A 22,221-nucleotide genomic window follows, 5' to 3' on the forward strand; every position below is an offset into this window, starting at 1 on the left:
GGAGATGCTTTGACCGGTAGGTTAGCTTGCTGCTAGGGTCTGGCCAGCAGATCGGGACTGAGTGAGATGGGCGGGACATGCCCTGGAGCCCTCCCATGGTCCCTCCCTGGTTGGCTAACTTCCCGTGTCCCTCCCTGGCCCAATGTGCATCAGTGGGGTCCGTTGGCCTGGCCTGTGCCTTCTCACAATCGGGGACCCATCAGGGGATGTTGGAGAGCCGGTTTTGGCCCGATCCTGCAGGCCAGGCTGAGGGACCCCACTCATGCACATATTTGTGCATCAGGCCTCTAATTTGTTAAATAAGTGAATAGGGAATGAAAGTTGCAGAAATGGCAGGTTCCATTGCTTTCAGAATGAGAGGCCGCACAGTTTTTTTGTCATCAGCGATTTCAATTTCTCTATCTAGACTTCTAGACGGTGCTTAATTTATTTTCTCAGAACAAGAGACAGAGAATTGTTCCAACGGCCTTTTGCATCATGACAGTGCAGAGGAAGGTTGCCCTGCTGCTTGTTGATGAATAGCACATTAATGAGATCTCCTTGAAACAGTCCCACCTCTATTATGCAGGCAAAATTACATTTCCCGGCATAATTATTGTGTCAGTTGAGCTCCCAAATTTTGATATTAATTGGTTCACTTGCAAAAACAACATCAACATATTAGTTTGTCAAACCTCTGGGAAACTCATAGCTTTAAGCAATGAATATCAACCTATACTTCTCTTTTATTCCATCTTCTGCTTATTTCCTACCAGCCAGGACTGGGTAAGTTTTATTTCTTACAATAGGTTTTAAGAGAGTAACTAATGGGTTTCTTTAAAATGTGTTTTTTTGTGTTTGTTTTTTGTTTGTTTGTTTTTATTTTTTTAATCACCATTTATTCCCTCAATCCCCTCTTTCACCTTTACCCCCTCCCCTCTAATCACCACACTGTTATCAAAGTCTATAAATTCTCTTGGTTTTTCCTACATCTCTCCACCTACTCCCAGACCCCCAACCCCCACTTTACTTCCAAAGCTATCTGCCTGATCTCTCTCTATGAGTCTGTCTCTATTTTGCTTGCTAGTTCAGTTTTTAAACTACATACCACTTACACTCCTCAATCCTTACTTCAGGCTCTGGAATGTAAGCTCTATGAGGGCCTGGACCTTGAATGTTTTGTTGAAAACTGTATCCCCAGCACCAAACGCAATGCTTGAAACAAAGTAGACTGAATAACTGCTATTTCTCCTCCTAATGAGATTCACTGTTTTAAACTAAAATTTCTTTCCCTCCCCCCCCCATTTATTTCTCTCTCTTTCTCGCTCTCTCTCACATATGCACACAACACACACACACACACACACAAGTCTTGTTATATACACTATGGCATTTTTTCCCATGAAAAAATACATGAACCATGGAAGTTTGGTTAAAATATGTCATTAGAGGAGTTTTGAACAGTCTCTTTTGTGTTGTGTAATTGTCACCAAGCTTCCCTTCCCCATGCGTGATTCACCTGATCAGGGCTTGAGACCCAGGGCTAGTCTCTGAGCTGTGAGTTTGATGGAGCGCAAAGACGTGATAGAATATTCTCCAACATTGCTCATTCAATAATTTTTATTTTGTGGCTGACCTTATTCTACTAGAAAAAAATATTTTTCTTTTTATTGTAAGCTGTTTATATCTACTTAAGTCTGATTTTGTTCTAGATTGGAATCATGACTTCCCTGTCAAGTAGTATAGGTTCTGTTTTATAAACACAAATCAATGGGATAATGTGATTTAGCACACTGACTTACTAGCTCTGTAACCTTGGGCAAGGTATTGAACATATCAGATAAAGTCCGATATGAGATTAACAATAGCACCTTCCTCCTGGGTTGTCTCTAGGATTAAATGAGAGATAATTCATGTGGAATGCTTAGCTTCTTTTCATTATTATAACCTCTGAGGGTTATACTGATAGACTAACAGCCATGATGACCAAGTATCTAAACAAATTCATCACCTCTACAAGTCATCTCTTCTTCTTTTTGGGATGTGAAGGGGCGGGGAAGAGAGAGAAACACTGATGTATAGAGACACATCGGCTGGTTGCCTTCTACACATGCTACAGTTTGGGGGTGGGGAGCAAAACCGTAACCCACATAGGAGCCTTTGACCGTAATTGAACCGGTGACCCTTTGGTGCGCAGGCCAATGCTCCAACCACTAGCCACACCGACCTGGAAGGCTACAAGTCATCTTTTTATTTTCTTTCTAAGAAGCCACTCTCCTGGACTCCATTCCAGAAATTCACAACAGGTATGCTTTGTGGGTCCTGTTTTATCCCTAAGCATGAATCGTCCTGCAGAGTGTAGATAGCATTTCCGGATTGCTTCTGGCTGGGTGATGTCATTGAGGGTAATCATTTATCTGACCCCCTGCATTCCTTTGTACAGTCTATGTAACACTCCTTTCCTCATTTGGTTCCGTAAAGAGTCTTGGCTGGCTGGGGACTTGACCCTTCGTTTCAGTTTGTCAGAAATCCCTAAGCAGAGGGGATGAAACCTCAATCCTAGGGGCATGCTGGGCTGGAGCATCTCTGCCTGGCCTTTTCGTCTAAGCCGCTTGCTGGTGATTGCTAAGTTTTCCCTTCTGAAACATTCATCCCCTCATTTCTCCCACCAACCCCATCCTAACCCCACCCCCTGTTAATTATCAGCTCTGGAATTAAATGGCTTGCCTCTCCTGCCGTTGCCATGACAACAGTTGGCCTGCATCTGTCACTGGGTGAACAGTGTCTCTATGAGAAGAGGCGATAGCAATTGCTTGCTCCACAAAAGCCAGGGAGTAAACTAATGTTTACCTGTTTGGGGAGAGCAGTTCCTGTTCATTCCACCTTAGGCATCTTCCTGGCAAGCTCCACCTCCCCTTCCTTCTCAGATAAGCTGTCTGCTAGCACTCAACAAAGAAAATGAAAATATTTTTCTGATAAAAACGCCAAATCCCTGTTGGCTTGTCACAATTCTGTCCACTAACTTTACTTATTCCAGCCAAGAGGTTAGAAGATCTGAATCTTCCTTCTCCTAAGAAAGGCAGTGTAGTACAGTAGAGGAGTTGAAAACATAGAATTTTCAGCCTGACAGATCTGGGTTCTAATTCTGGTTGAGTCACTTTGTAACTGCGTGACCATGGCTTAATCACTTATTCTCTCTCTCTCCCGCGCTCGCTTGCTCTCTCTCTCTCTCTCTCTCTCTCTCTCTCTCTCTCTCTCTTTTAATTGGTTTTAGAGAGGAAGGGAAAGTAAGGGAGATAGAAACATCAATGAGGAGAGAGAAGCACTGATTCGCCACCTCCTGCATGTCCCACCTAGGCGTTGAGCCCACAATCCAGGCATGTGTCCCAACCAGGAATCAAACCCTGACCTCCTGGTTCATACTGGTAGGTTGATGCTCAACCCTTGAGCCACGCCGGCTGAGCAGTTTGGTCGGTTTCCCTGGTCCTTGTCTGAGGGATAAAACACTGCACTGCCCCCAGAGCATCTAGACCAGGACACAATTAGCAGGCAGGGCAGCTGAGACATGCTTCTCTCCCTACCTTCCCTGCGACTCTGTCAGCTCCTCCTTCTCCACACTGTTTTTCTCACGCTCAATCTCACTTTCCTTTAAATAGAATTGATGGAACCAGAGAGACATGTACTCACCAAGGAAACAGATGCTTTTCTGTTTTACAACCGAGCTGCAACCTACGGGAACGACTGGCAGTGGTGCTAAGGAGCAGGGGAATGAGGCGTTTATGTGAAAAGCTGGTTTTCTGCCCTGAAACCCCTGCTTGTGGATAAGAAATATTTCTTTTATGAACCTATATCCACTCGTACTTAGGCCTTGTGTCAAAACCAGCACAAGCAGGTAAATGCTGGTGTTTGGGAAATACCTTCCCATTTTAGGGTACTGCAGTTTTGTCTTAGCCTTCAGCCACCTTCCTAAAAGGCCTGAAGCTACCTCCTTGCAGTCATTGGCTAGAAACTTCATAGCAGCTTGAAAATAAAGAAAGGAAAAGTACCTAACAACCAAAACAACAACTCACACCAGCTTCTGCTCCCAGCAAGTGTCACAGATGCCGGATGTGGGCTTCTGGGTAAAGAGATGAATGCAGTCCTTGGAAGCCATCAGGAAAATGAAATGATTTACCCCTTGCATGCCTCTCACTGGGAGGAAGTAAGAAGATGCTGGAGAGCAGCAGGTTCCTTCTAAAATAAAAAAGCACCCCCCCCCCCCCAATAACAATTTCGCTGTGGCTGCTGCAGGTCAGAGGGGCATAACCAATGACATCAAATTTACTTATTCTGAAAACACAGACTGGAGTTTTGTGACTTCCTAAAATCTATTATGCTTAGTGCCAGTTCAAAATGGCTCAGGAGACAGGCACGGAGGAAGAGAACAGACTCAGGCCAGACTCCCCAGCCCTGCATCTAACTCAGGGACAAATGTGACATCAATTTGATTCTTTGACTGGCTTTAAAACGTCTATAGCCTTGAAGCTATTTGGAAAATGTTGGTGTTTTAGCATTCCTTCTCTCCATTAATCTAGGAGGAACTGGGTAACGACCTTCGAAACCTGATTTTAAGTTAGAGGAAGGCAGGGGCTGTCAAAATAGGGGTAAGAATAAGATACAAATCAGACAAACAGTCCCCTTTACAACTACTTTATCTCAGTTACTAGTTTTTCCATCTAAAAGAAGAAACCAAAAGAAGAAGACTTTCCGGGCTTCATAGCATCTTTGTCCTTTAAGTATAATGGGATGTGCTATTTGGATGGGGAACTTAGTCATAAAGGAAAGCAAGTGATATACCTATAACAATTCATGAGATGTGACTGAGGGAAGAAGCCCATCAGATTTGGAAATCTGTCCATTTCTTCTACACAGAACAATGCTGAAGTCAAGAGGTGAATTCTAATAGGAAACGGTACCAGCGTCTTGGCATTTCAGTATGAGGTACAAAGCCCGTTGGAGAGTGGACTCACCTCTTCTCCTGCCACGTCCACTCGTGCACTTCCTCACCTTCCCCACACAGCGTGTGTACCTCCCTCCTCTGAGCCTCTCACATGCTGGTCTTGCTGCTTGAATGGCCTTCCCGCCTTTCCATGTAGAAAGGCCTACCCGTACCCATCCTTCAGAGTGGCGTACAAATGCTATATTTTCTGGTCCTCTATTCTGAGTCAGTTATCCTGCTCTGTATCCAACATAATTACCATAGAGAGTCATTATAGTGCAGTGGTTAAGAGCCCGCATTCTTGAGTCACACAAGTCTGAAGGCTGGCTCTACCATATTTTTGGTGTACAACCTCGTATATGTATAGCTTCTTTGTGTCTGTTTTCTCATCTCAGATGAGAAATGTGTTAACCACCTGTTAAGATTGTTGTAAAATATAAATGAGATGATATATGTAAATGCTTAAGATACTTCCGGCACATAGCTGGCATTTAATATGCTTCTTTATAATATTTTATAATTATACCCTGTAATAATAACAATTATATTGCACTTAAATGTGCAATTAAAGCTGTTTAATTAGTTCTCTCTTTCAAACTAGACTTTGAGATCTTTAAATGCAGGAACAAAGTCTTTTATCATCTTCACATCCCCGAGGCCCAGCATGGGGCCCGACACCATAGTAGACAGTCAAAAATGTTGAGCAAGTGAAAGAAAGAATTCCTCTGCAATCCTTTCTGCTTAAGAAATTAGAGAACAGCTCTCCTAAAAGTGAATGTTATGGTCAAAGATATAAACAAGGTTAGCCTGCCACACATCACAACTACTGCCCTGGATGGCAACCAAAAGTGTGCCAGAGTAACAAACACCACAGCACACACAGTGACATCCAGGCAGGCAGGTATGTTATACTGCAGGCTGCTCCTAGTTGCATTTCCTGTGTTGATGCAAATGGAATAAGCTAGAGGCCCCCTTTGGCCAAATTTCCCAACTGTGAATTGATTCTCTGGTTATATACATCCACACAAAATAAAATAAAGTTGTGATTCTCACAGGCAAATATCTGAAAATCAATTATTTTAGCAAGGAGGTTTGCTTTCATGATAGGTAGGCAGCACAATGCACGGCATGGTTTCATCCTTCATTTGGGTGAGTTTAAAAAGATAGACAACCCACATCAGCAGTGGAAAGCAAAGCCAGCTCAGGCTCCCTAGCAGGGAGGTGTGACAGTTAAGAGACTGTGCTGAAGGCCACTAAGATGTTGGAACTCCACTTCTGTATATTGAGCAGCCCTGACACTTCCATTCCATGCACAAGTATCAGAGCCATTTTCTTTGGCTTCCAGCTAGGCCTTCTGAAATGAAGATAATGCAAAACCAAACCATCAATCTGCAATCAGAGGACAAAGGAAACTTAAGTGTACCATTGACTCAGTCCTCTTTCTTTCTCTACTAACTAGGTCATCTGAAAAAGAAATGCCATATCTAAGAACATATGGTTATTATTTTTTTTGGGGGGGGGGAAGTACCTACTATATAGTCCCCCCACTTTTTAAAAAAAAATGAAGATTTTAAAATATCTACCAAGTTATAGAATCTATAGATTTTTTTCCTATGCCACATTTGATAAAAGACTATATTCCTCCATATAACTATTTCCCCCCCAAAACTGGGGGGAAAACTAATATTTGCAGGGAAATAAAAACAGACTACAAAGAAACAAAGAGGCTGGATGATCTGCCCAGGGTCACCGTCAGTCACAGGCAGACCAAGAATAAAGGCAGGTCAGCCCGTCCGTTTTGAGTCCCTCCTCCTTTGGAACTTGCTGCCTGTTTGGTCACAGAGTCAGCATCGGTCAGATTCACACTGATCTCAGCAGGAGCTTTTTGCCTGAATTAAATGCCAGCTCTGAAGATGAAAAATTCTACAGAAGTCCCAAGGATGGCTGTCACTATTAAAAAGCCATTTGCCTCTTATTTAAAAACAAACAAACAACAACACAGAAAATCTCAGCAGCAAATCACACTTTCATATTGATCTTGCTCCTTTCTCCTCTGAGCACAAGAGTTGAAGGGTCCTTCCCCTGACTTCCTCCCACTACACAACAGCATTCTAGGCAGCAGACCCTGGTGCCACCCCCTCTCCTGGAATATATATTACTTCTCAGCAGGCTCCCTGCAGGAGTAGAGAAGGAGCCAATCTGTGAGGGAGCAAACACAAGATCTCCAATTATAGCACAGAGAAGACAGAAAATTGCCACCCAAAGTGTAAATTACTTTTTTTGCTTGGGAGAAAAAAAAGAATCACTCTGGGTTTCAAAGATGCCCTTTTAGAAGATGACTCCACGGCGGTGAATATCCCTGTTCTGCAGATCAGGACTTTGGCTCCTCCATACTCTCCAAGAGCCCTAGCCATTGACATCACGGAATGCAGGATTTGAAGAGTAAACTATCACACGAAAGGGTAACAGGCAGCTATTCTGTGGGGCCAAAGGAAGGCTTGGCTGGCTGCTCCTCAGCCAGTCTACACACACCTTTTGCTGTTGACCCTCAGAGGACACTGTGCGAAGGTCAAATGAAGAAATGTCCCTTTAGAATGCCAGAGGCTAAAGAGAGGAGAAGAGGCCACAGCGATTCAATATCAAGGCAAATAAGACCTCTAAGTTAGAGAAGCAAGACCAAACAGACCCTCTGAGGATTGTGGGTGAATGCTCTTGGCTTTCATTCAGGGTCACAGAAAAGTGTGCTGGCCTCTTGGAGCTAGTCTGAATGGCCAGTGAGGACACAAGCCCTGCAGCCAGACTGCGTTAAAGTCCTAGCTCTGCCACTTCCGAGCTGTGGGACCCAGGGCAAGCTAATGTTTCTGAGCATTAATTGCCTCATTTTACAAGTCGGATAATAACTATTTAAAAGCTTTACGTGAGGATGAAATGAGAATACATATAAAGCACTGTAGAAAGTAAACCTTCAGTAAATGGTAGTCCAGGTCATTACTGTTGTTAATTAGCAGGACAACTACACAATAAAATTGAGGGCAAGAAAAAGATATGACCAGAAGTACAGATATTTGGCCACTTCTTGTCAAACAGCTTGTGAAATCAAAACTGAAAAGAGGAAAGAAGGCAGGGAGACTCCAGCTGGTAAGAAGGAAAGAGAAAACATAGATCTGTTACAGACCAATACATTTCAACAGGGCAAGACTCTTGCTTTGTTTCTGCTACTGGGAATAGTGGTTGGAATCCAATTCTCCCTGAACTTCTGTGCAGACTACAAGGACGTGACTGTGGGGTGGGAATGCTGGCAAAGAGACACAGGTTCACTAATCCAAGCAGACCTGGGACTCAGGCTCTCCGGATGAATGTCTCCTCCATCCCCTGTGCAGGCAGACCTTCCTTTCCGTCACCCTTACACTTCACACCCTCACTTAATACCGTCAGCAATAAAGAAACCTCATGAGCAAAACTCTGTTTGGCTTATTGAGATGTAGAGTCTATCATAAATAAGAGAACTTCCTGATCAAAGGCAGGATGCCCTGAAGTGCTAATTGGAATACACTGAGCCAAATGGTAGTTCAACACAAACAAACTGCATGGATCCAACAAGTATGGATTTAAAGGCTAAAAAGGAAATCTGACTCCTCTTCCTGCCAAATGGAACATACTTCTCAAGTGTTCATTGTACCAAAAAGCAGTTCTGTCAAGGCCCAGTTTAACAGAATCCCCGCTGACACCGTGGCAGCTCGGCTGGGGAAGCAGCTTGACATCGTGGTTGCTAGTAAAGAAACGCCATGCTTCACGACTGTCTTCTTAAAATGACATGAAGATCCAGCTATTAGATTCTAAAGCCCATCTATCACACTGCATAGTACCTTTGAAGGGAGTTAATCTCTTCTTAAGGGCCCTGTATCCTTCCAATCAACGAGACTGGCATATGAACATCCAGACAAGAAGAGTGTTCATACTAATCAGACTCTCCCAAGACAAGTGCCACTGCTGCCCTGTGGAGTCTGCACACTGCACTTCTAAAGTGTCTTCTCTCCACTGGTCCTGTCTGAACTCACATGGCACAGCTACTGCATTTCCAAGAGCCTGTGCTCACTGCCTGAGCAGGATGGCAGGGATGGTAAGTACACCAAGTCCAGGTTCACTGAGAGGCTGAGGCCAAAATGAAATTCACTTTTAAATTTCATGTGGTGATAGAGAAGCACAAAGGAGCACTTTTTTCCCTAAACAAAATTTTGTGTTCCTATGATCTAGGCTTCATTGTGTCTTGCATTGGACACAAAGATATCATAGGTCAGAAATAAATAATAATGGATCCAGAGCCCATTAAAAAAAAAAGGTTACCCAATTCCAATCAAGAAGGAACAATGCAAAAACTTATCTAGTCGGTCCACCTGGGAGCCTAATTACCATTCAAATACTGTGCCCCTCTTCTGAACAGACATTCGGAATGTACGAAAGAATAGAGCAAAGTTATTGCCACTACATACTTTAAAGTCTATCCTTTATCTGAAGGTTACAGGCATGAAAAGGCATGGATGGGGAGGGAGATGAGAATCTTGCAAAATAAGATCTTCAAAGCCCTGGCTTAGGATGGAGATCCCCTTTCTGTGCTGTCCATTTCTCCCGGGGCATTAGGAGGCCACAATGTCACTCTACTTCAATTCTGAGAACAGACAAGCAGCAATAATGTGATCTTACCTGAGTCCATCCTCTTCACCCTGAAAGAAACAGAAAGAAACAGCATTAGAAATTGGCATCAGTAGAGACAGATTTAGACTTCCTTTCCTTCTCCTTTCCCAACCTGAAAGCAAGACCTGTGTGTTTACTGTTAACAAGAGACAAATCAGGAGATGCCTAGCGGCTAAGACAAGGCCTAACACAATCCTGTGTTCAAACTGCCCAGCAAAGGCGAACTGATCACTTGCCCTTGCAAGCAGACCTAGGAGGCTTAAATAGAGCTTTGCTGTTTTACCTGTACGGTTGGCAGTATTTAGTTTTGAGCAAACGGAGATCCCAAAATAGCAGCGGATCTTTGGCAAAAGCTGACCAGCTCCCGAGGTATCAAGCAGTTACCCTCAAAGACTGCCTTGGTCTTGCATTTTTTTTTCTCCAAAGAGAAACATAGTAGCTCTAACATACAGAACACCATCTGAAAAGGGCACTGAACTGGGACTCAGGAATCTGGGATGCTGGTCCAAGCTCTGTTGCTTATTAGTGCTGTGCCCTTGGGCAAGCTAATGAATTAATCTGGACCTTGGTTTTCTCTGTAAACGGGTAATTCTGGGATTTGGTGATCCAGATCACTCTTAACCGAACAATGGTGTTTCTATTTAATAACAATATTTTTATAGTACTTAGTTCAGTATTATAGACATACCAGAGGCCTGGTGCACAAAATTTGTGCATGGTTAGGATCCCTAGGCCTGGCCTGAGATGAGCACTGATCAGGTTCCTCGCCTTCCCACTTCCTCCTTCCCTCACCACCACCCCGTGGTTCCCCACCTCCCAGCCTCCTCGCCTCCTTCCTCCTTCCCTCACTGTCAGAATCACCACCATGTGGTTCCCCACTTTTTGGTCTCTCCGCCTTCTTCCCTTGCTCCCTCAGCACCTTGCCACCACTGGTTGCCCGTCATGTTCTGCGCCGACCCCTGGTGGTCAGCACATATCATAGCGAGCAATCAAACTCCTGGTCTTCCAATAGAACTCCCAAGGGGATAATTTGCATATTAGCCTTTTATTATATAGAATAGCATAAGTACGTTTAAGGTGTACAATGTGATAATTTGATACATGTATGTATTGAAAAATATTACCCCAATAAGGCTGGTTAACACTTTCATCACCTCGTTCCATTTTTTTAAAGATCATATCTAAAATTTTCCTTGCATTACCAGAAATTATCCATAAACATGAGGTTTGAATCCTATACCAGTGATACAAATTTCACTTTTACCTCATTTTGTTATTTCCAAATTTGAACTATAATTTATAACATTGCATGAATGTTTCACCTCAAATTTGGCAACTTCCCAGTGAGGTTTGATCTTAAAGACCGGGCTTTCAGGCTACAGATGTGCATTTCAGATAGCGTGAATAGCATGTACATTACTTTTACTAGCAAGATTAGCAACCCTCTGAATGTCTGCTGACCTATTGAGTTGCCTTATAATTATGTCTTCCTTCTTTCTTCCTTTCCTTTCTTCCTTGGCTTAAATTTAGTTATATTTCTATAACATTCTCTGCCAAAGTTAAGTATTAAAAAAATGTGCATGTACTATGTACTATGTTCCATCCCTAAGAGTAATTCCATCAGAGTTAACAGATGTAGTACAGGTAATGTTGGGGAAGGAAACACTCATTTATTGAAATGAAAATAAAAGAGACGGGGCTATTCCATGTTCCTACTAACTAAATAACACTGTTGTGCCAGTTTCTCTGCAGTTCTCTGCATCTCAGTATCCAATCTGTACAACGAAGATAATGAGATTAAATGAAATGATGGCTATAAAGTGTTCTCTTTCCTATCTAGAAACTTTTTTAGGTACACACTGTCTTAATTCTGAGGAGGATGAAGTGCAAAGAACAAGAGCTATTGTATTCTTTTACACACTCGTAAAAATTAATCAAGAGCCCTGGGTGAGGGAAGTGGCTAACTGTCCAGTGGTCTCACATTTCCTGTCAGAATGGTTTAGATAATACCTGCCTCCTAGATTATATGTTGGCTGTCTATTGGATTGCTTATTCTGTGCCTAGGTTCTCCTGTCCCCAGGCAAGACTGCTAGTTACAGCTGAACCTACTGAGTGAGTCCTGAAAAGTCCACAGGACTGAGTTTTCTTCTAGAAGGGCCCACCCTAAACCCATCTGGAGTAAGCTTGACTAGACTTTTCAACAAAATGTTATACATTTTATATATTTTAAAAATGTTAGTTGCATAAATTAATTTTAGAAATAGATTCTAATTGCCTGCACATGTTGCTTGCTAAAATGTCTGAGACCCTTTATTCCGGTTAGAAAATAACACTGAACATACTGACTATATTCATTGTACAGTGGCTCAACATTTATCTTGTCTTTCTTTCAGAGTCTGTTCTTGATCCTCACAATGTCCTAACCAACACACCACTCTTAATCCAGCAGTTATGTCCCCATTTATAAAGCTGGTTCCATATAAAAACCAGCCCGAGGAATCCTTTCACTATCCACAGAATCAGACCAAAACCGTTCATTCTGGCCTGCTTCATGCTCCACTTCCTGACTTATTCTCATTCAGCCCAGTCCTCATGCCTACGATTACTCAATTTATAGGCTCATTTCACTACTTGGGACCTGTCAGCAGCCTTTTCCTCTGGCTCTGATTTCTGGCTTTTCTTAGTAACTGTGATTAGTATTTGCCCCCAGTGACAATACTCCTTTAAGTCATGGTGGATTAATATTTTGCCAGGCTCAGGTGCATGCTTCCATACGGTATACATACTAACCTAAACACTCAGATCCTATGTAGGCTTCCCATTCATTCACACTTAAGGACCACAAGAGGGCATTTCCAGAGCTAACAAACATGGCAGTCAGTTTCCTCCTATTTGTCCTGCACTAATAATTGTAGGCAATCTCTGTTACCTCTGCCTTTGGCTCAGCTGCTTCGTTAGAGGTATCAAGTTGTTCCTTGGCTTGGGCCATCTGAGTCATCAACCTATCCATGTGGGATTGGATGTCTGCCAGAATCTCAGTCACATGAGCTGTGGCCATCGCTTCCTGGATGTCCACTAGATGAAGGGCCTTCTGTTCCTCATCAGCAATGACTTTCTGAACTTTCTTAAATTCCTGCTGTATAAACGCCTTCATCTGGTCCCGAGTTACCTATAGCACACAGACAAGTAAGAAGAATGAGTTGGGCACACAAAGAGATGGGAGGTTAGAGCTATTACAGGAAGTGCTAGGCAGTCATGCCAAAGTATAAACCATGGCTCCTATCCAATCCTAAAGTTTTGGGAATACCCTCCTAACAATGTTCCCCTCATATCTTTAATGAATTTCCTGCTAATTTTTTTTGCCTCTTTCATTTTTAGAAAGTAATTCTTTATATATATGTTTTTTATTTCAGAGAGAGGGGGAAGGAAAGAAACATCAGTGATGAGAGAAAATCATTGATTGGCTGCCTCCTGTACACCCACACACACTGGGTATTGAGCCTGAAACCCAGGCATGTGCCCTGATTGGGAATTGAAACTTGACCTCCTGATTCATAGGTCAATGCTGAACCACTGAGTAACACCAGCTGGGCAGGAAGTAATTCTTTATCCTAATTTTTTTATTTCCCTTTTGTTCATTTTATATCAGTAATACATAAATGCTTTTTAAAAATTTAATAAATGAGTTTATATGGTAAAAAATGAAATTCTCCTCTCAATATTTTTACACCATTTTCCTCCTTAGAAGGAATTTACCATTAACAATTTAGTATGTGTCCTGCCAACCATTTATATATAAATATTATATAAATTACATAACATATAATTTATATAATGTTATATATAATACATAGTAATAATTTATATATAAATAATTGTTTTTATATAAACTGATCATAGCTAATATATGGTTCTGTGTCTTAGTTTTCTATTTAAAATATGTTAGTACCTACAGATCAACTTCATTCCTTGTACAATTTTTAATATCTGTATGAATATATATGGATATTTATATTATTTATAAGTGCTTTCAATAGATAAAATTGAAAAAAAACCATTAAGGTATTTATTTACTTAATAGGTAAATATCTCCATTAAACATATATGAACACATTTATGTATACATTCCCTTCTTAATGGAAATACAGGATATTTCCAATTTTTTGTTATTACAAACTGCATATCAGTGAAGATCCTTGACTATGCCTCTTAATATTTGCATATAAGTTTCTTTAAGGACCTTTGAAATCACTGAGTCAACTTATATAAAAATACTAATTAATACTGCCAAACTTCTCTCCAAAACCAATGCACCAATACATTCCCACAACCACGTGTGTAAGTAAGCATTTCCCTTACAGCTTCACACAATATTGGATACTATCAAGCCTTTACATTTTTACTTTCTGATGGGTGAAACTATATTATTGTTTTATTTTGCAACAACAATTGTGCAGACAAAATAAATTGTAACTGTAGGCTATATTTAGCTAGGGCATAAGAAAGGCAAACATAGCGAGAAACTACCAAAATAAGAACTCCTATTCTCCATATCTTGCCAGAAACTGTATTTACTGATGTTTCCTCATAACTACATTTACTTTGAGTATTTTAAAACAACATGCATCCTGAGTAGCTGAGGGGAGGGAACAGGGAAGAGGTAGGACAGCAGACAACAAGAGCAAGGCCAATAGAGAGTTTCAGAGATGAAAGAGAAAGTAGCGGTCACATCAGTGACCCATTTCTTTACAGATAAGGAAGAAGACAGCTGCACACTTATAGGCAGTGCAGGGACTCCAATCTTCTTGTTCCCAGGCTGGTGCTCTGTTCACTATAATCGTCAGGCCCAATACGGTTTGGCTAAGTGGATAGAGCATCATCATGTGGACTGAAGGGTCCCAGGTTCAATTCCAGTCAAGGGCATGTACCTTGGTTGTAGGCTCAATCCCCAGTAAAGGTCATGCAGGAAGTAGCCAATCAATAATTCTCTCTCATCATTGATGTTTCTCTCTCTCTCTCTCCTTCTCCTTTCCTCTCTGAAATCAATAAAAATCTATTTAAAAAACTAAAGTAAAAGTCTGTCAGAAGGGAAATCAAACTGGGAAAACCAAGAAAAGGAGATTGAGGAAGAAAAAGACTAAATAAAAGGGAAGATCAGCCATTTTTAATTGGCCTCTTAAAAAATGAAAAGAGGCTTGATACTTTAAGCAGCTTATGTAACAGCACCATAAGGATGTCAAAGCAAAACAAGGCCTGCATGCTAGATATCTGCTCACACATCAAGTGACTAAGTGACACAGCCCGCAGGAATTCATATACTCTCTGCAGGTACTCTCCCTGGTGCTAAAGAAAAGGGGAGGGGAGTGTCAAATGTTATTAATGTCCCTGCCAATTCTAGATCAGATTGAGAACTGTGATTTGTGTTTATTTTTGTAATTCTTTTTTATTTTTCGTGTGTGGATTTCAAGACTGTTAAGCTTTCATGGTGACCTTTTATCAGTGGATTTCTAGTCTTGAAATAAATTAGATCTTATAAGATTTAGAATCTTCTCTTAAAGACTGAACCAAAGAAGTTTGAGCAAAGGGATGATTTTTTTCTGCATGCCTAAGAAAGTCTCTTAACAGTTCCAAGTGACTATAAAGATCAGAATAAAAACCGACCAGCAACCTATTTTACTACACTCACACATGTGATTCGAAGTTAGGAAGCTGACATCAAGTCAAGAAAGGTATGGGCCAAACTGCAGTAGGTGAATAAATTGTGGTTTTAAAAAACCAAAACCTCTGTTTCCCATTGCTTTACCGAGGTTTTTTAACAAGACATATTTTATTTTATCCAGATCAAGATACAAATTTAAGGCAGAATCATCCACTCTCCAAAACTTTTCTGCCTTTTTCTTACTTCAGTTCTTTACTAATTCACAAATAGGCATTCTCCACCCTAGATAAAAAGAGCAAAACAAACATCTCAGTCAAGGCATCCGTTCTAATTCAGAGCCCAAAGAAGAGACCCCTGGGGTGAGGGGGTGGGTCATATGGCAGGTTAAGTACTCTGATGGCAGGGGTGGTGCAGATTTTAAAACCCTCTTTCTGGTTCCATTTCACCTCCTTGCCATCAAAAGCCATTCACCTAAAGACTTCACAGTTCTCCCAGAGCAGCAGGCCCTTCCCATTAGCACCTGCTACCTAGGAACCAAGGACATCATCTCTGAGTACTCTTCTCAGGGCTTCTTGCCTCCATCCTATAGCTCCCAAAGGTGAGAGTGATGGACTCGTACTCTTGACTACACTGCATGTGGTGCTACAGAAAAAGAGAAAACCCTACCGTGTTTCCCCGAAAATAAGACATCCTCCGAAAATAAGACCTAGCGCATAGAAAAATAAGACATCCCTTGAAAATAAGACCTAGCGCATCTTTGGGAGCAAAAATTAATATAAGACACTGTCTTATTTTGGGGGAAACAGGGTATGTATGTAGAGAAGAGAGAAGGCTGGATGTATCACGGAATGATGAAGTGGGTCATGTAAAGGGTTTCTTTCATATAGCATCTATCAGAAATTGCCAAACCTTTGAAAATCCACAGAACTTCCCCCTCCCTCACCCCAAAATATTAACCTGGAATCCCAAAATATAAAAAATCTAAAAGTAGAGTTACTCTGGTTAAAAGAAAAATCTCCCCTTCTTCTTTGAAGTAGCCTGCTAGGGCACTGGTAGTGATCCCCAAGGAAACCTCACCCGAGGGACCTGGGTCCTCTCCAAAACCTAAAAGGGGTTTTCTCCCTTTGGTCAACTGATTGGCCCTTAAGGGCTAAGGTTACAAGCATATTGATAATATCTTTTTATGCTTGCATTAGGGTGAAAAGCTATGCCATTACTTAAGCATAGTAAATACCGTAATTGGGGGGCAGGTGGCTTATTTGTTAACGGACAGTCTATTGAACATCTGATTGTTTTCATCAGAGCTGTGTCCAACCTCCACATTGTATAGGTAGGGGCAAAGGCACTGATAAAGTCAGGTTTAGAAACCAACTCTCTCCTCTGGCCAGTCCAGGGTACTCATTATTACAGCATATTTCCCTTAATGATCCCTTTCTGCCTGCTTTAAGCTCTTCCATCTTATTTCTTTTTAATTGAGATGTTTCCGTGGTTAACAGGCTGCTTCTGTTATCCCCCCGGATATAATTCCCCTCCACATGGGTCTTGGTATAAAGGCAGTACATCTGAAGAGTTAAGTCTCATCCCAGGGCCCTTTCTGTATGCTCTTGTAGTTACTATTTCCAAGCGAGGCTGGGCCCACGAGACATGCAGACTGGCACTTTACACATACATAATTAAACACATAAAACCTTGAATTAAGAGCTTGTACCTAGAAACAACACCGTTCAATGTGCTCGGCTTGGCTGGAAGCCATTAACTCCTCGCTGGCTGGCCTGCAGGAAACGGAGGTTTTATTTACTTTTCCATGATAGGCAGATTACAGAAACAAGCATACCAGTTCGAAAACATCATGGGTTTAAGAGAAATGTGTTCCAGAAAAGTGTTGATGACATAAACTGAGAAAGATGAACCAGGGTCAGGTATAGGAAGCTATATGAAAGAAAAGCATCAGAGTCCGCATAGATGAAACATTTCAAAAATTCTTGTTCTAGTAGCCAAATGGCCTGCAGGGTTTACCCAGTATTTACTCTGGCATTTTACTTCAAGAGAGCTCCTTCCCAACCCCTTGGCAGGCGCCAGTGAGGGCAGGCAAGGGGAGAGCTGCACCAACAAGCAGAAATAGAGTCCTTTCTGAGGGGGTGGTTCCATTCCCTGTGCCTGTGTCTGAGTGGAAAAGCACTGCTTGTGAGTAAAACCACCGCTCGTTTCTACGGGCTGGAAAACTGTGCAGCAGCCTAGAAACACAGCAGGCATGAGCTAAGGAACTACAGCCCATGACGAACATTGTCAGTGCTGCCAAACGTTATCCTGGCCACCTGGCTAACAGACTGACCTGCTGGGACTTTACAATGGGGTGTTGAGAGGGGAAGAGAAAAGGTCACTAAAGTGTACATTTAATCTCTTCCTCAAACCGCGGTTCTTATTTTCATCAGAAGCCTAGACAGAAGCACTCATTTATATCCTCTCTCCTCCTTTCATCACCCCCTTTCTGTTAACAGAGCACCGTGGGATTCCTACCTCAGTTAACACTTAGCTACCTCAAGATCCCACTCAATGAAGTGGCTGTTATTGTTATTTCTATTATAAAAGACTATAAAAAATGTACCAAAATGTTGGAGCATGGTTATCTCTGAGTGATGGGATTAAGAATGTTTTTTTTTCTTTTTCAGTCTGTTTTCCACAATAATGTATAATGCTTACTTTTTCTTCAACAGTAATTACTTTTAATTTGGCTCATCCCTGGCCTGGTGGCTCAGTTGGCTGGAGCATCATCTTGTACATTAAAAGGTTGCGGGTTCAAGTCTCTGTCAGGGCATATATCTAGGTTGTGGATTTGATCCCTGGTTGCATATGACCCCAAGGGTGCATATGGAAGGTAACTGATTGATGTTTCTCTCTCACATCAATGTTTTCCTCTCTCTCTTCCTCTCTCTCTAAGAAAAAAAACATCAATAAAAACATGTCCTTGGGTGAGGATTTAAAAAATAGTGTGGCCCAAAGAAAAAGTTAATTCCTCAATAAAATATTAGCAACTCAAATCCAACAATGTATAAAAATAATTTATACACTAAACCAAGTGGGATGTATTTCAGGTATACAAGACAAAATCACAAAAACATATCAACAGATGCAGAAAAAACATTGGACAAAAATCTAACATACATTAACACTCTCAGCAAACTAGGAATAAAGGAGAACATTCTCAACTTCATAAAAACATCTATAAAAAATCTACAGCTAACATCAAACTTAACGGTGAGAAACTAGAGTTTTCCTTAGGCAAGGATGTAACCTCTTACTACTCCTTTTGAACATTGTACTGAAAATTCTACCTAATGAAATAAGACAAAAAAGAAAAGGTTTACAGGTTGGGAAGGTGAAACTTAAGGCTGTCTTTGTTCACAAATGACATGATCATCTTTGTTTTGGATCTTTATCCTACCTCCAACTTGTTCAAATCCTACTTTCAACTTGTTCTAGGCCATCTTTCTGTCCCCTTTCATCTCCACTTGGCCCTGAATTCTTGACTTTCTAATCTTGACCTCAAATCCCACTCTTGCCCTTCAGACTTAGTAACTACATGCACCCCTTACTCCCTCCTCCTTGGTGTTTAAACCTGACTTTGTCTTATCTAGACTTTGGCTTGGTTTTGACTCCCAGAATAACATTCTCTCAGATAGGAACCCCAAATTTCAGTCAGAATACTCCAGCCCTTCTCTATTTCTGCCAGAGAGCTTCTTCCCAGGACAATAAATGTTGGTGCTGGAGCCTAAGTACTCTATTATTCTTTAACAGCTTCATGCATATGGCTCTGTAATATGCTTCTTCTGAATCTTTCCCTTTCTTGGACCACCCACCTCCCCCCCCCCCCACACACACACATAAATATACATGCAAACATGTGTGGGCACACACACATCAGAGGCTCAGGACTATGCTTCCTAGAGGCTTTGCATTTGAAAGATCCTAATAAACACTTGAATTGAATTGGTAAATCAGCTGTGAAGTGGAAAGGGAGTCCTCAGCCCATGACAGAGAGAGAGAGAGAGAGAGAGAGAGAGAGAGAGAGAGAGAGAGTCAGTCAGTCACAGCAGACTGACAAGCAGCCCTTAATGAGAGAGATGGAGATCTGACCACTATGGCTACGGAATCACTGCCAACCATCCTCCCAAGGCTGCTTGTTCATGCTGTCAGCTGCTATGGCTTCATTGTCATGACAACTTTATGTGTAACCCATTGTCATGGCACTGACTGGATGCACCAGAGAAAAGCTTATTGGGATGCTGGGCTCCCTTCTAATCAATACTACTGCTTGCTCTTGAGATGCTTCTCTCTTTGCCTGACCCCAGGGTGGCCATAAAGAAAGCAATCACAAACTTCTGAGCATCACTTTTCCTGAGTGAAGGGGAGCGACCCAGAAAAAACACTTCTGGGTCGCTCCCCTGTAGAAAAAGTTGGAAAATGAGTCTCCAGAGAAACCCGGGATCCGTAACAAAAAAAGGAGAGCATCTAATCCACTGTGTTTTCTTGCTTTCTTTTCACTTTAACCTGAACATCAACTAGAAAGACAGCTTCTGCTTCAGGAATTATTGTGTAGGAAGTGGGAGGTGAACACTGACCCTGAAAGTTTCGGGGGCCAAATAAACCAGAACTGCCCTACTTTAAGTGTCTCAGACTTGAATATACAAAGAAAGGCTATTTTATCTACTGAAGATTAAATTAATTTTACAATAAGACTCACCCTGCCACTTCCAATCCACTCTCTACCCACACACCTTCCCTGCAAAGCCACAGTTGTTTGTAAACTAACAAAACTACAAAACCCACATGACTGCTCACCACCAGGAATACTCAGGAAAGGGCACTGGTATACAGGTCTCATGGTTTCTGAATCTTTTCTGCTACAGAGAAAACAGTAAGGCTCAGAGTTTGCTGACTGCCTCTGCTAACTATGCTTCTGAAGCTCAGAAAGGTAAGAGTTTCTTCATTTGTAACAGGGGTAATACTGTTGTTCTCACAGATGTTTTGTGACATTTACACACAAATAACAAGTGGAAAGAAATTAGGACTCTCTGGACACATAGGAACATCTGCAGAACTGATGCAGATAGTAACTGTGATCATCTATTAGGTGCTTTTCATGTGGTACCCACTGAGCTCTCATCAAGAGAGAGCCCCAATTAGCCTTCTAGAAGAAAGGCAGCCTACTATACCCTTGGGAGTACAGATTCTGACCCCCCAAAGGAGCACAGGAAGGACTTGGGAACACATCCCAGGCATTGAAGAGTAAGATTGTCAATCAAAAGCTCCTTATCTCAATTTCAGTAAATGGCCATAGTCTGTCACAGGGAGAAATGGCTACCTTTTCTAGTTTGACAAGATCAGATATGGTCTACTTCACAGGAAGTCTGGGTCAAATTCAGCTCCTCAGCACCTACATAGTCTATAGATAAAGTCAGCTCCTCAACCTCACAGCTTGCCTCTCTCATACAGCAGGTCCCTGAATGATGTCATTTTGTTCAATCTCATTTCATCATAATGTTGTTGAGGTGCCACAGAAAGTGAACTCTTGTTTATATCAAATAGCCTGTGGTAAATATGGTTTCCTTATACATCATTTCACTTAAAGTTGCAGAACCTGTTGATGACGTTAAGTGAGAACTTTCTGTATTTCCTCTCTGTAGAAGACTGAAACCTTATTACACCCCCTTAAGCAAGCTAACAATCTGCTTACTTAAGAACCATAGGGCTTGTTAACTAACTACAGTTGCTAAAATACTTTTCAGGCCCCCAAAGGCCATGATACCATTATTCCTCATCTCTACAAAAGTTTCTGTTTTCAGAGTACCCATTGATAAAAATATAATATGATTAGTCCTATTTTATAGATAAAGATGAAGTCTCAAAGCAAGTAATACAGGAAATAAGTGCCATTATAGAGACTCATGTCATCTGATTCCAATGTCTGCGCCCTTTCACCATAAAAGGAAAGGAAATCATGTCATACTCAAAATATTTTCCCCCTGACCAAAAGTCTGAACAAACTCCATATTGGTATTCTATTCCCAACAAATCTTCCACAGGTAAAAAGTTAATAACTTCCTGTAACTATTAATAATTCTATATAGCAATCACAGAAAGGCAATTTATTGGCATCGTTAGCCCTGTGGCCTTGGACAAGTCATTCAATCTTTTAAATCTTTGTTTCTTTATCTGTAAAGTGGGTAATATAATATCTAACTAACCAGGTTGAATTAGAAATTCAGAAGGTATCACAGAATTTAACAAGGGGATGGTCATCAATTGGATCACTGGGTTGAATGAAAATTCTCTACACAGACATAGAGATTTGATGGATTTTGCTAGTTGGCTAAATGCAGATTCAATCACATAAGAGGTGTGATTCTCAAATTTTATGTTTATAGTCGTCCTTCTGTATCTATAGAGTTCTACATCCACAGATTCAACCAACCAGGGATCAAAAATATTTGGAAAATAATGTTACATTGCTGCTGGCGTGTACTATGTAGTTACGTCTATGATGGTTGTGTCTGTATTGAATATGTACAGACTTTTTTTGGTCATTATTTCCTAAAGAATGGAAGCATACCTTGGAGATATTGTGGGTTCAGTCCTAACTAGTGCATAAAGCAAGTGTGGGGGGTCCAGAAAGAGTCACCCCAAGATGTGCCTCTGTGGTATGCAGATTGTGTTGAGCTAGACTAGAGGCAATTGTAGCTTCAGGCTCAAGAGAAACTTCTGCCGACGCTTTTAGTTGCCTAGAACAGTGGTCGGCAAACTCATTAGTCAACAGAGCCAGATATCAACAGTGTAACGATTGAAATTTCTTTTGAGAGCCAAAGTTTTTAAACTTAAACTTCTTCTAACGCCACTTCTTCAAAATAGACTCACT

At 41.4% G+C, this 22,221-nt stretch overlaps 1 protein-coding gene across 1 annotated transcript in view; it reads right to left on the reverse strand.

The window, feature by feature from the left end:
• TRIM44 (tripartite motif containing 44) overlaps nt 1-22,221 on the reverse strand; it is a 78,677-nt gene that overhangs the window by 27,581 nt on the left and 28,875 nt on the right. Inside the window, exons 3-4 of the mRNA XM_084894790.1 lie at nt 12,579-12,818; nt 9,659-9,678 (exon numbers count right to left, since the gene is read on the reverse strand). Of these exons, the coding sequence (XP_084750916.1) occupies nt 9,659-9,678; nt 12,579-12,818 (260 nt within the window). The remainder of the gene's footprint in view (nt 1-9,658; nt 9,679-12,578; nt 12,819-22,221) is intronic.

The sequence above is a fragment of the Pipistrellus hanaki genome, assembly GCF_964339955.1.
Source record: "Pipistrellus hanaki genome assembly, chromosome: 9".
NCBI classification, from domain to species: domain Eukaryota; kingdom Metazoa; phylum Chordata; class Mammalia; order Chiroptera; family Vespertilionidae; genus Pipistrellus; species Pipistrellus hanaki.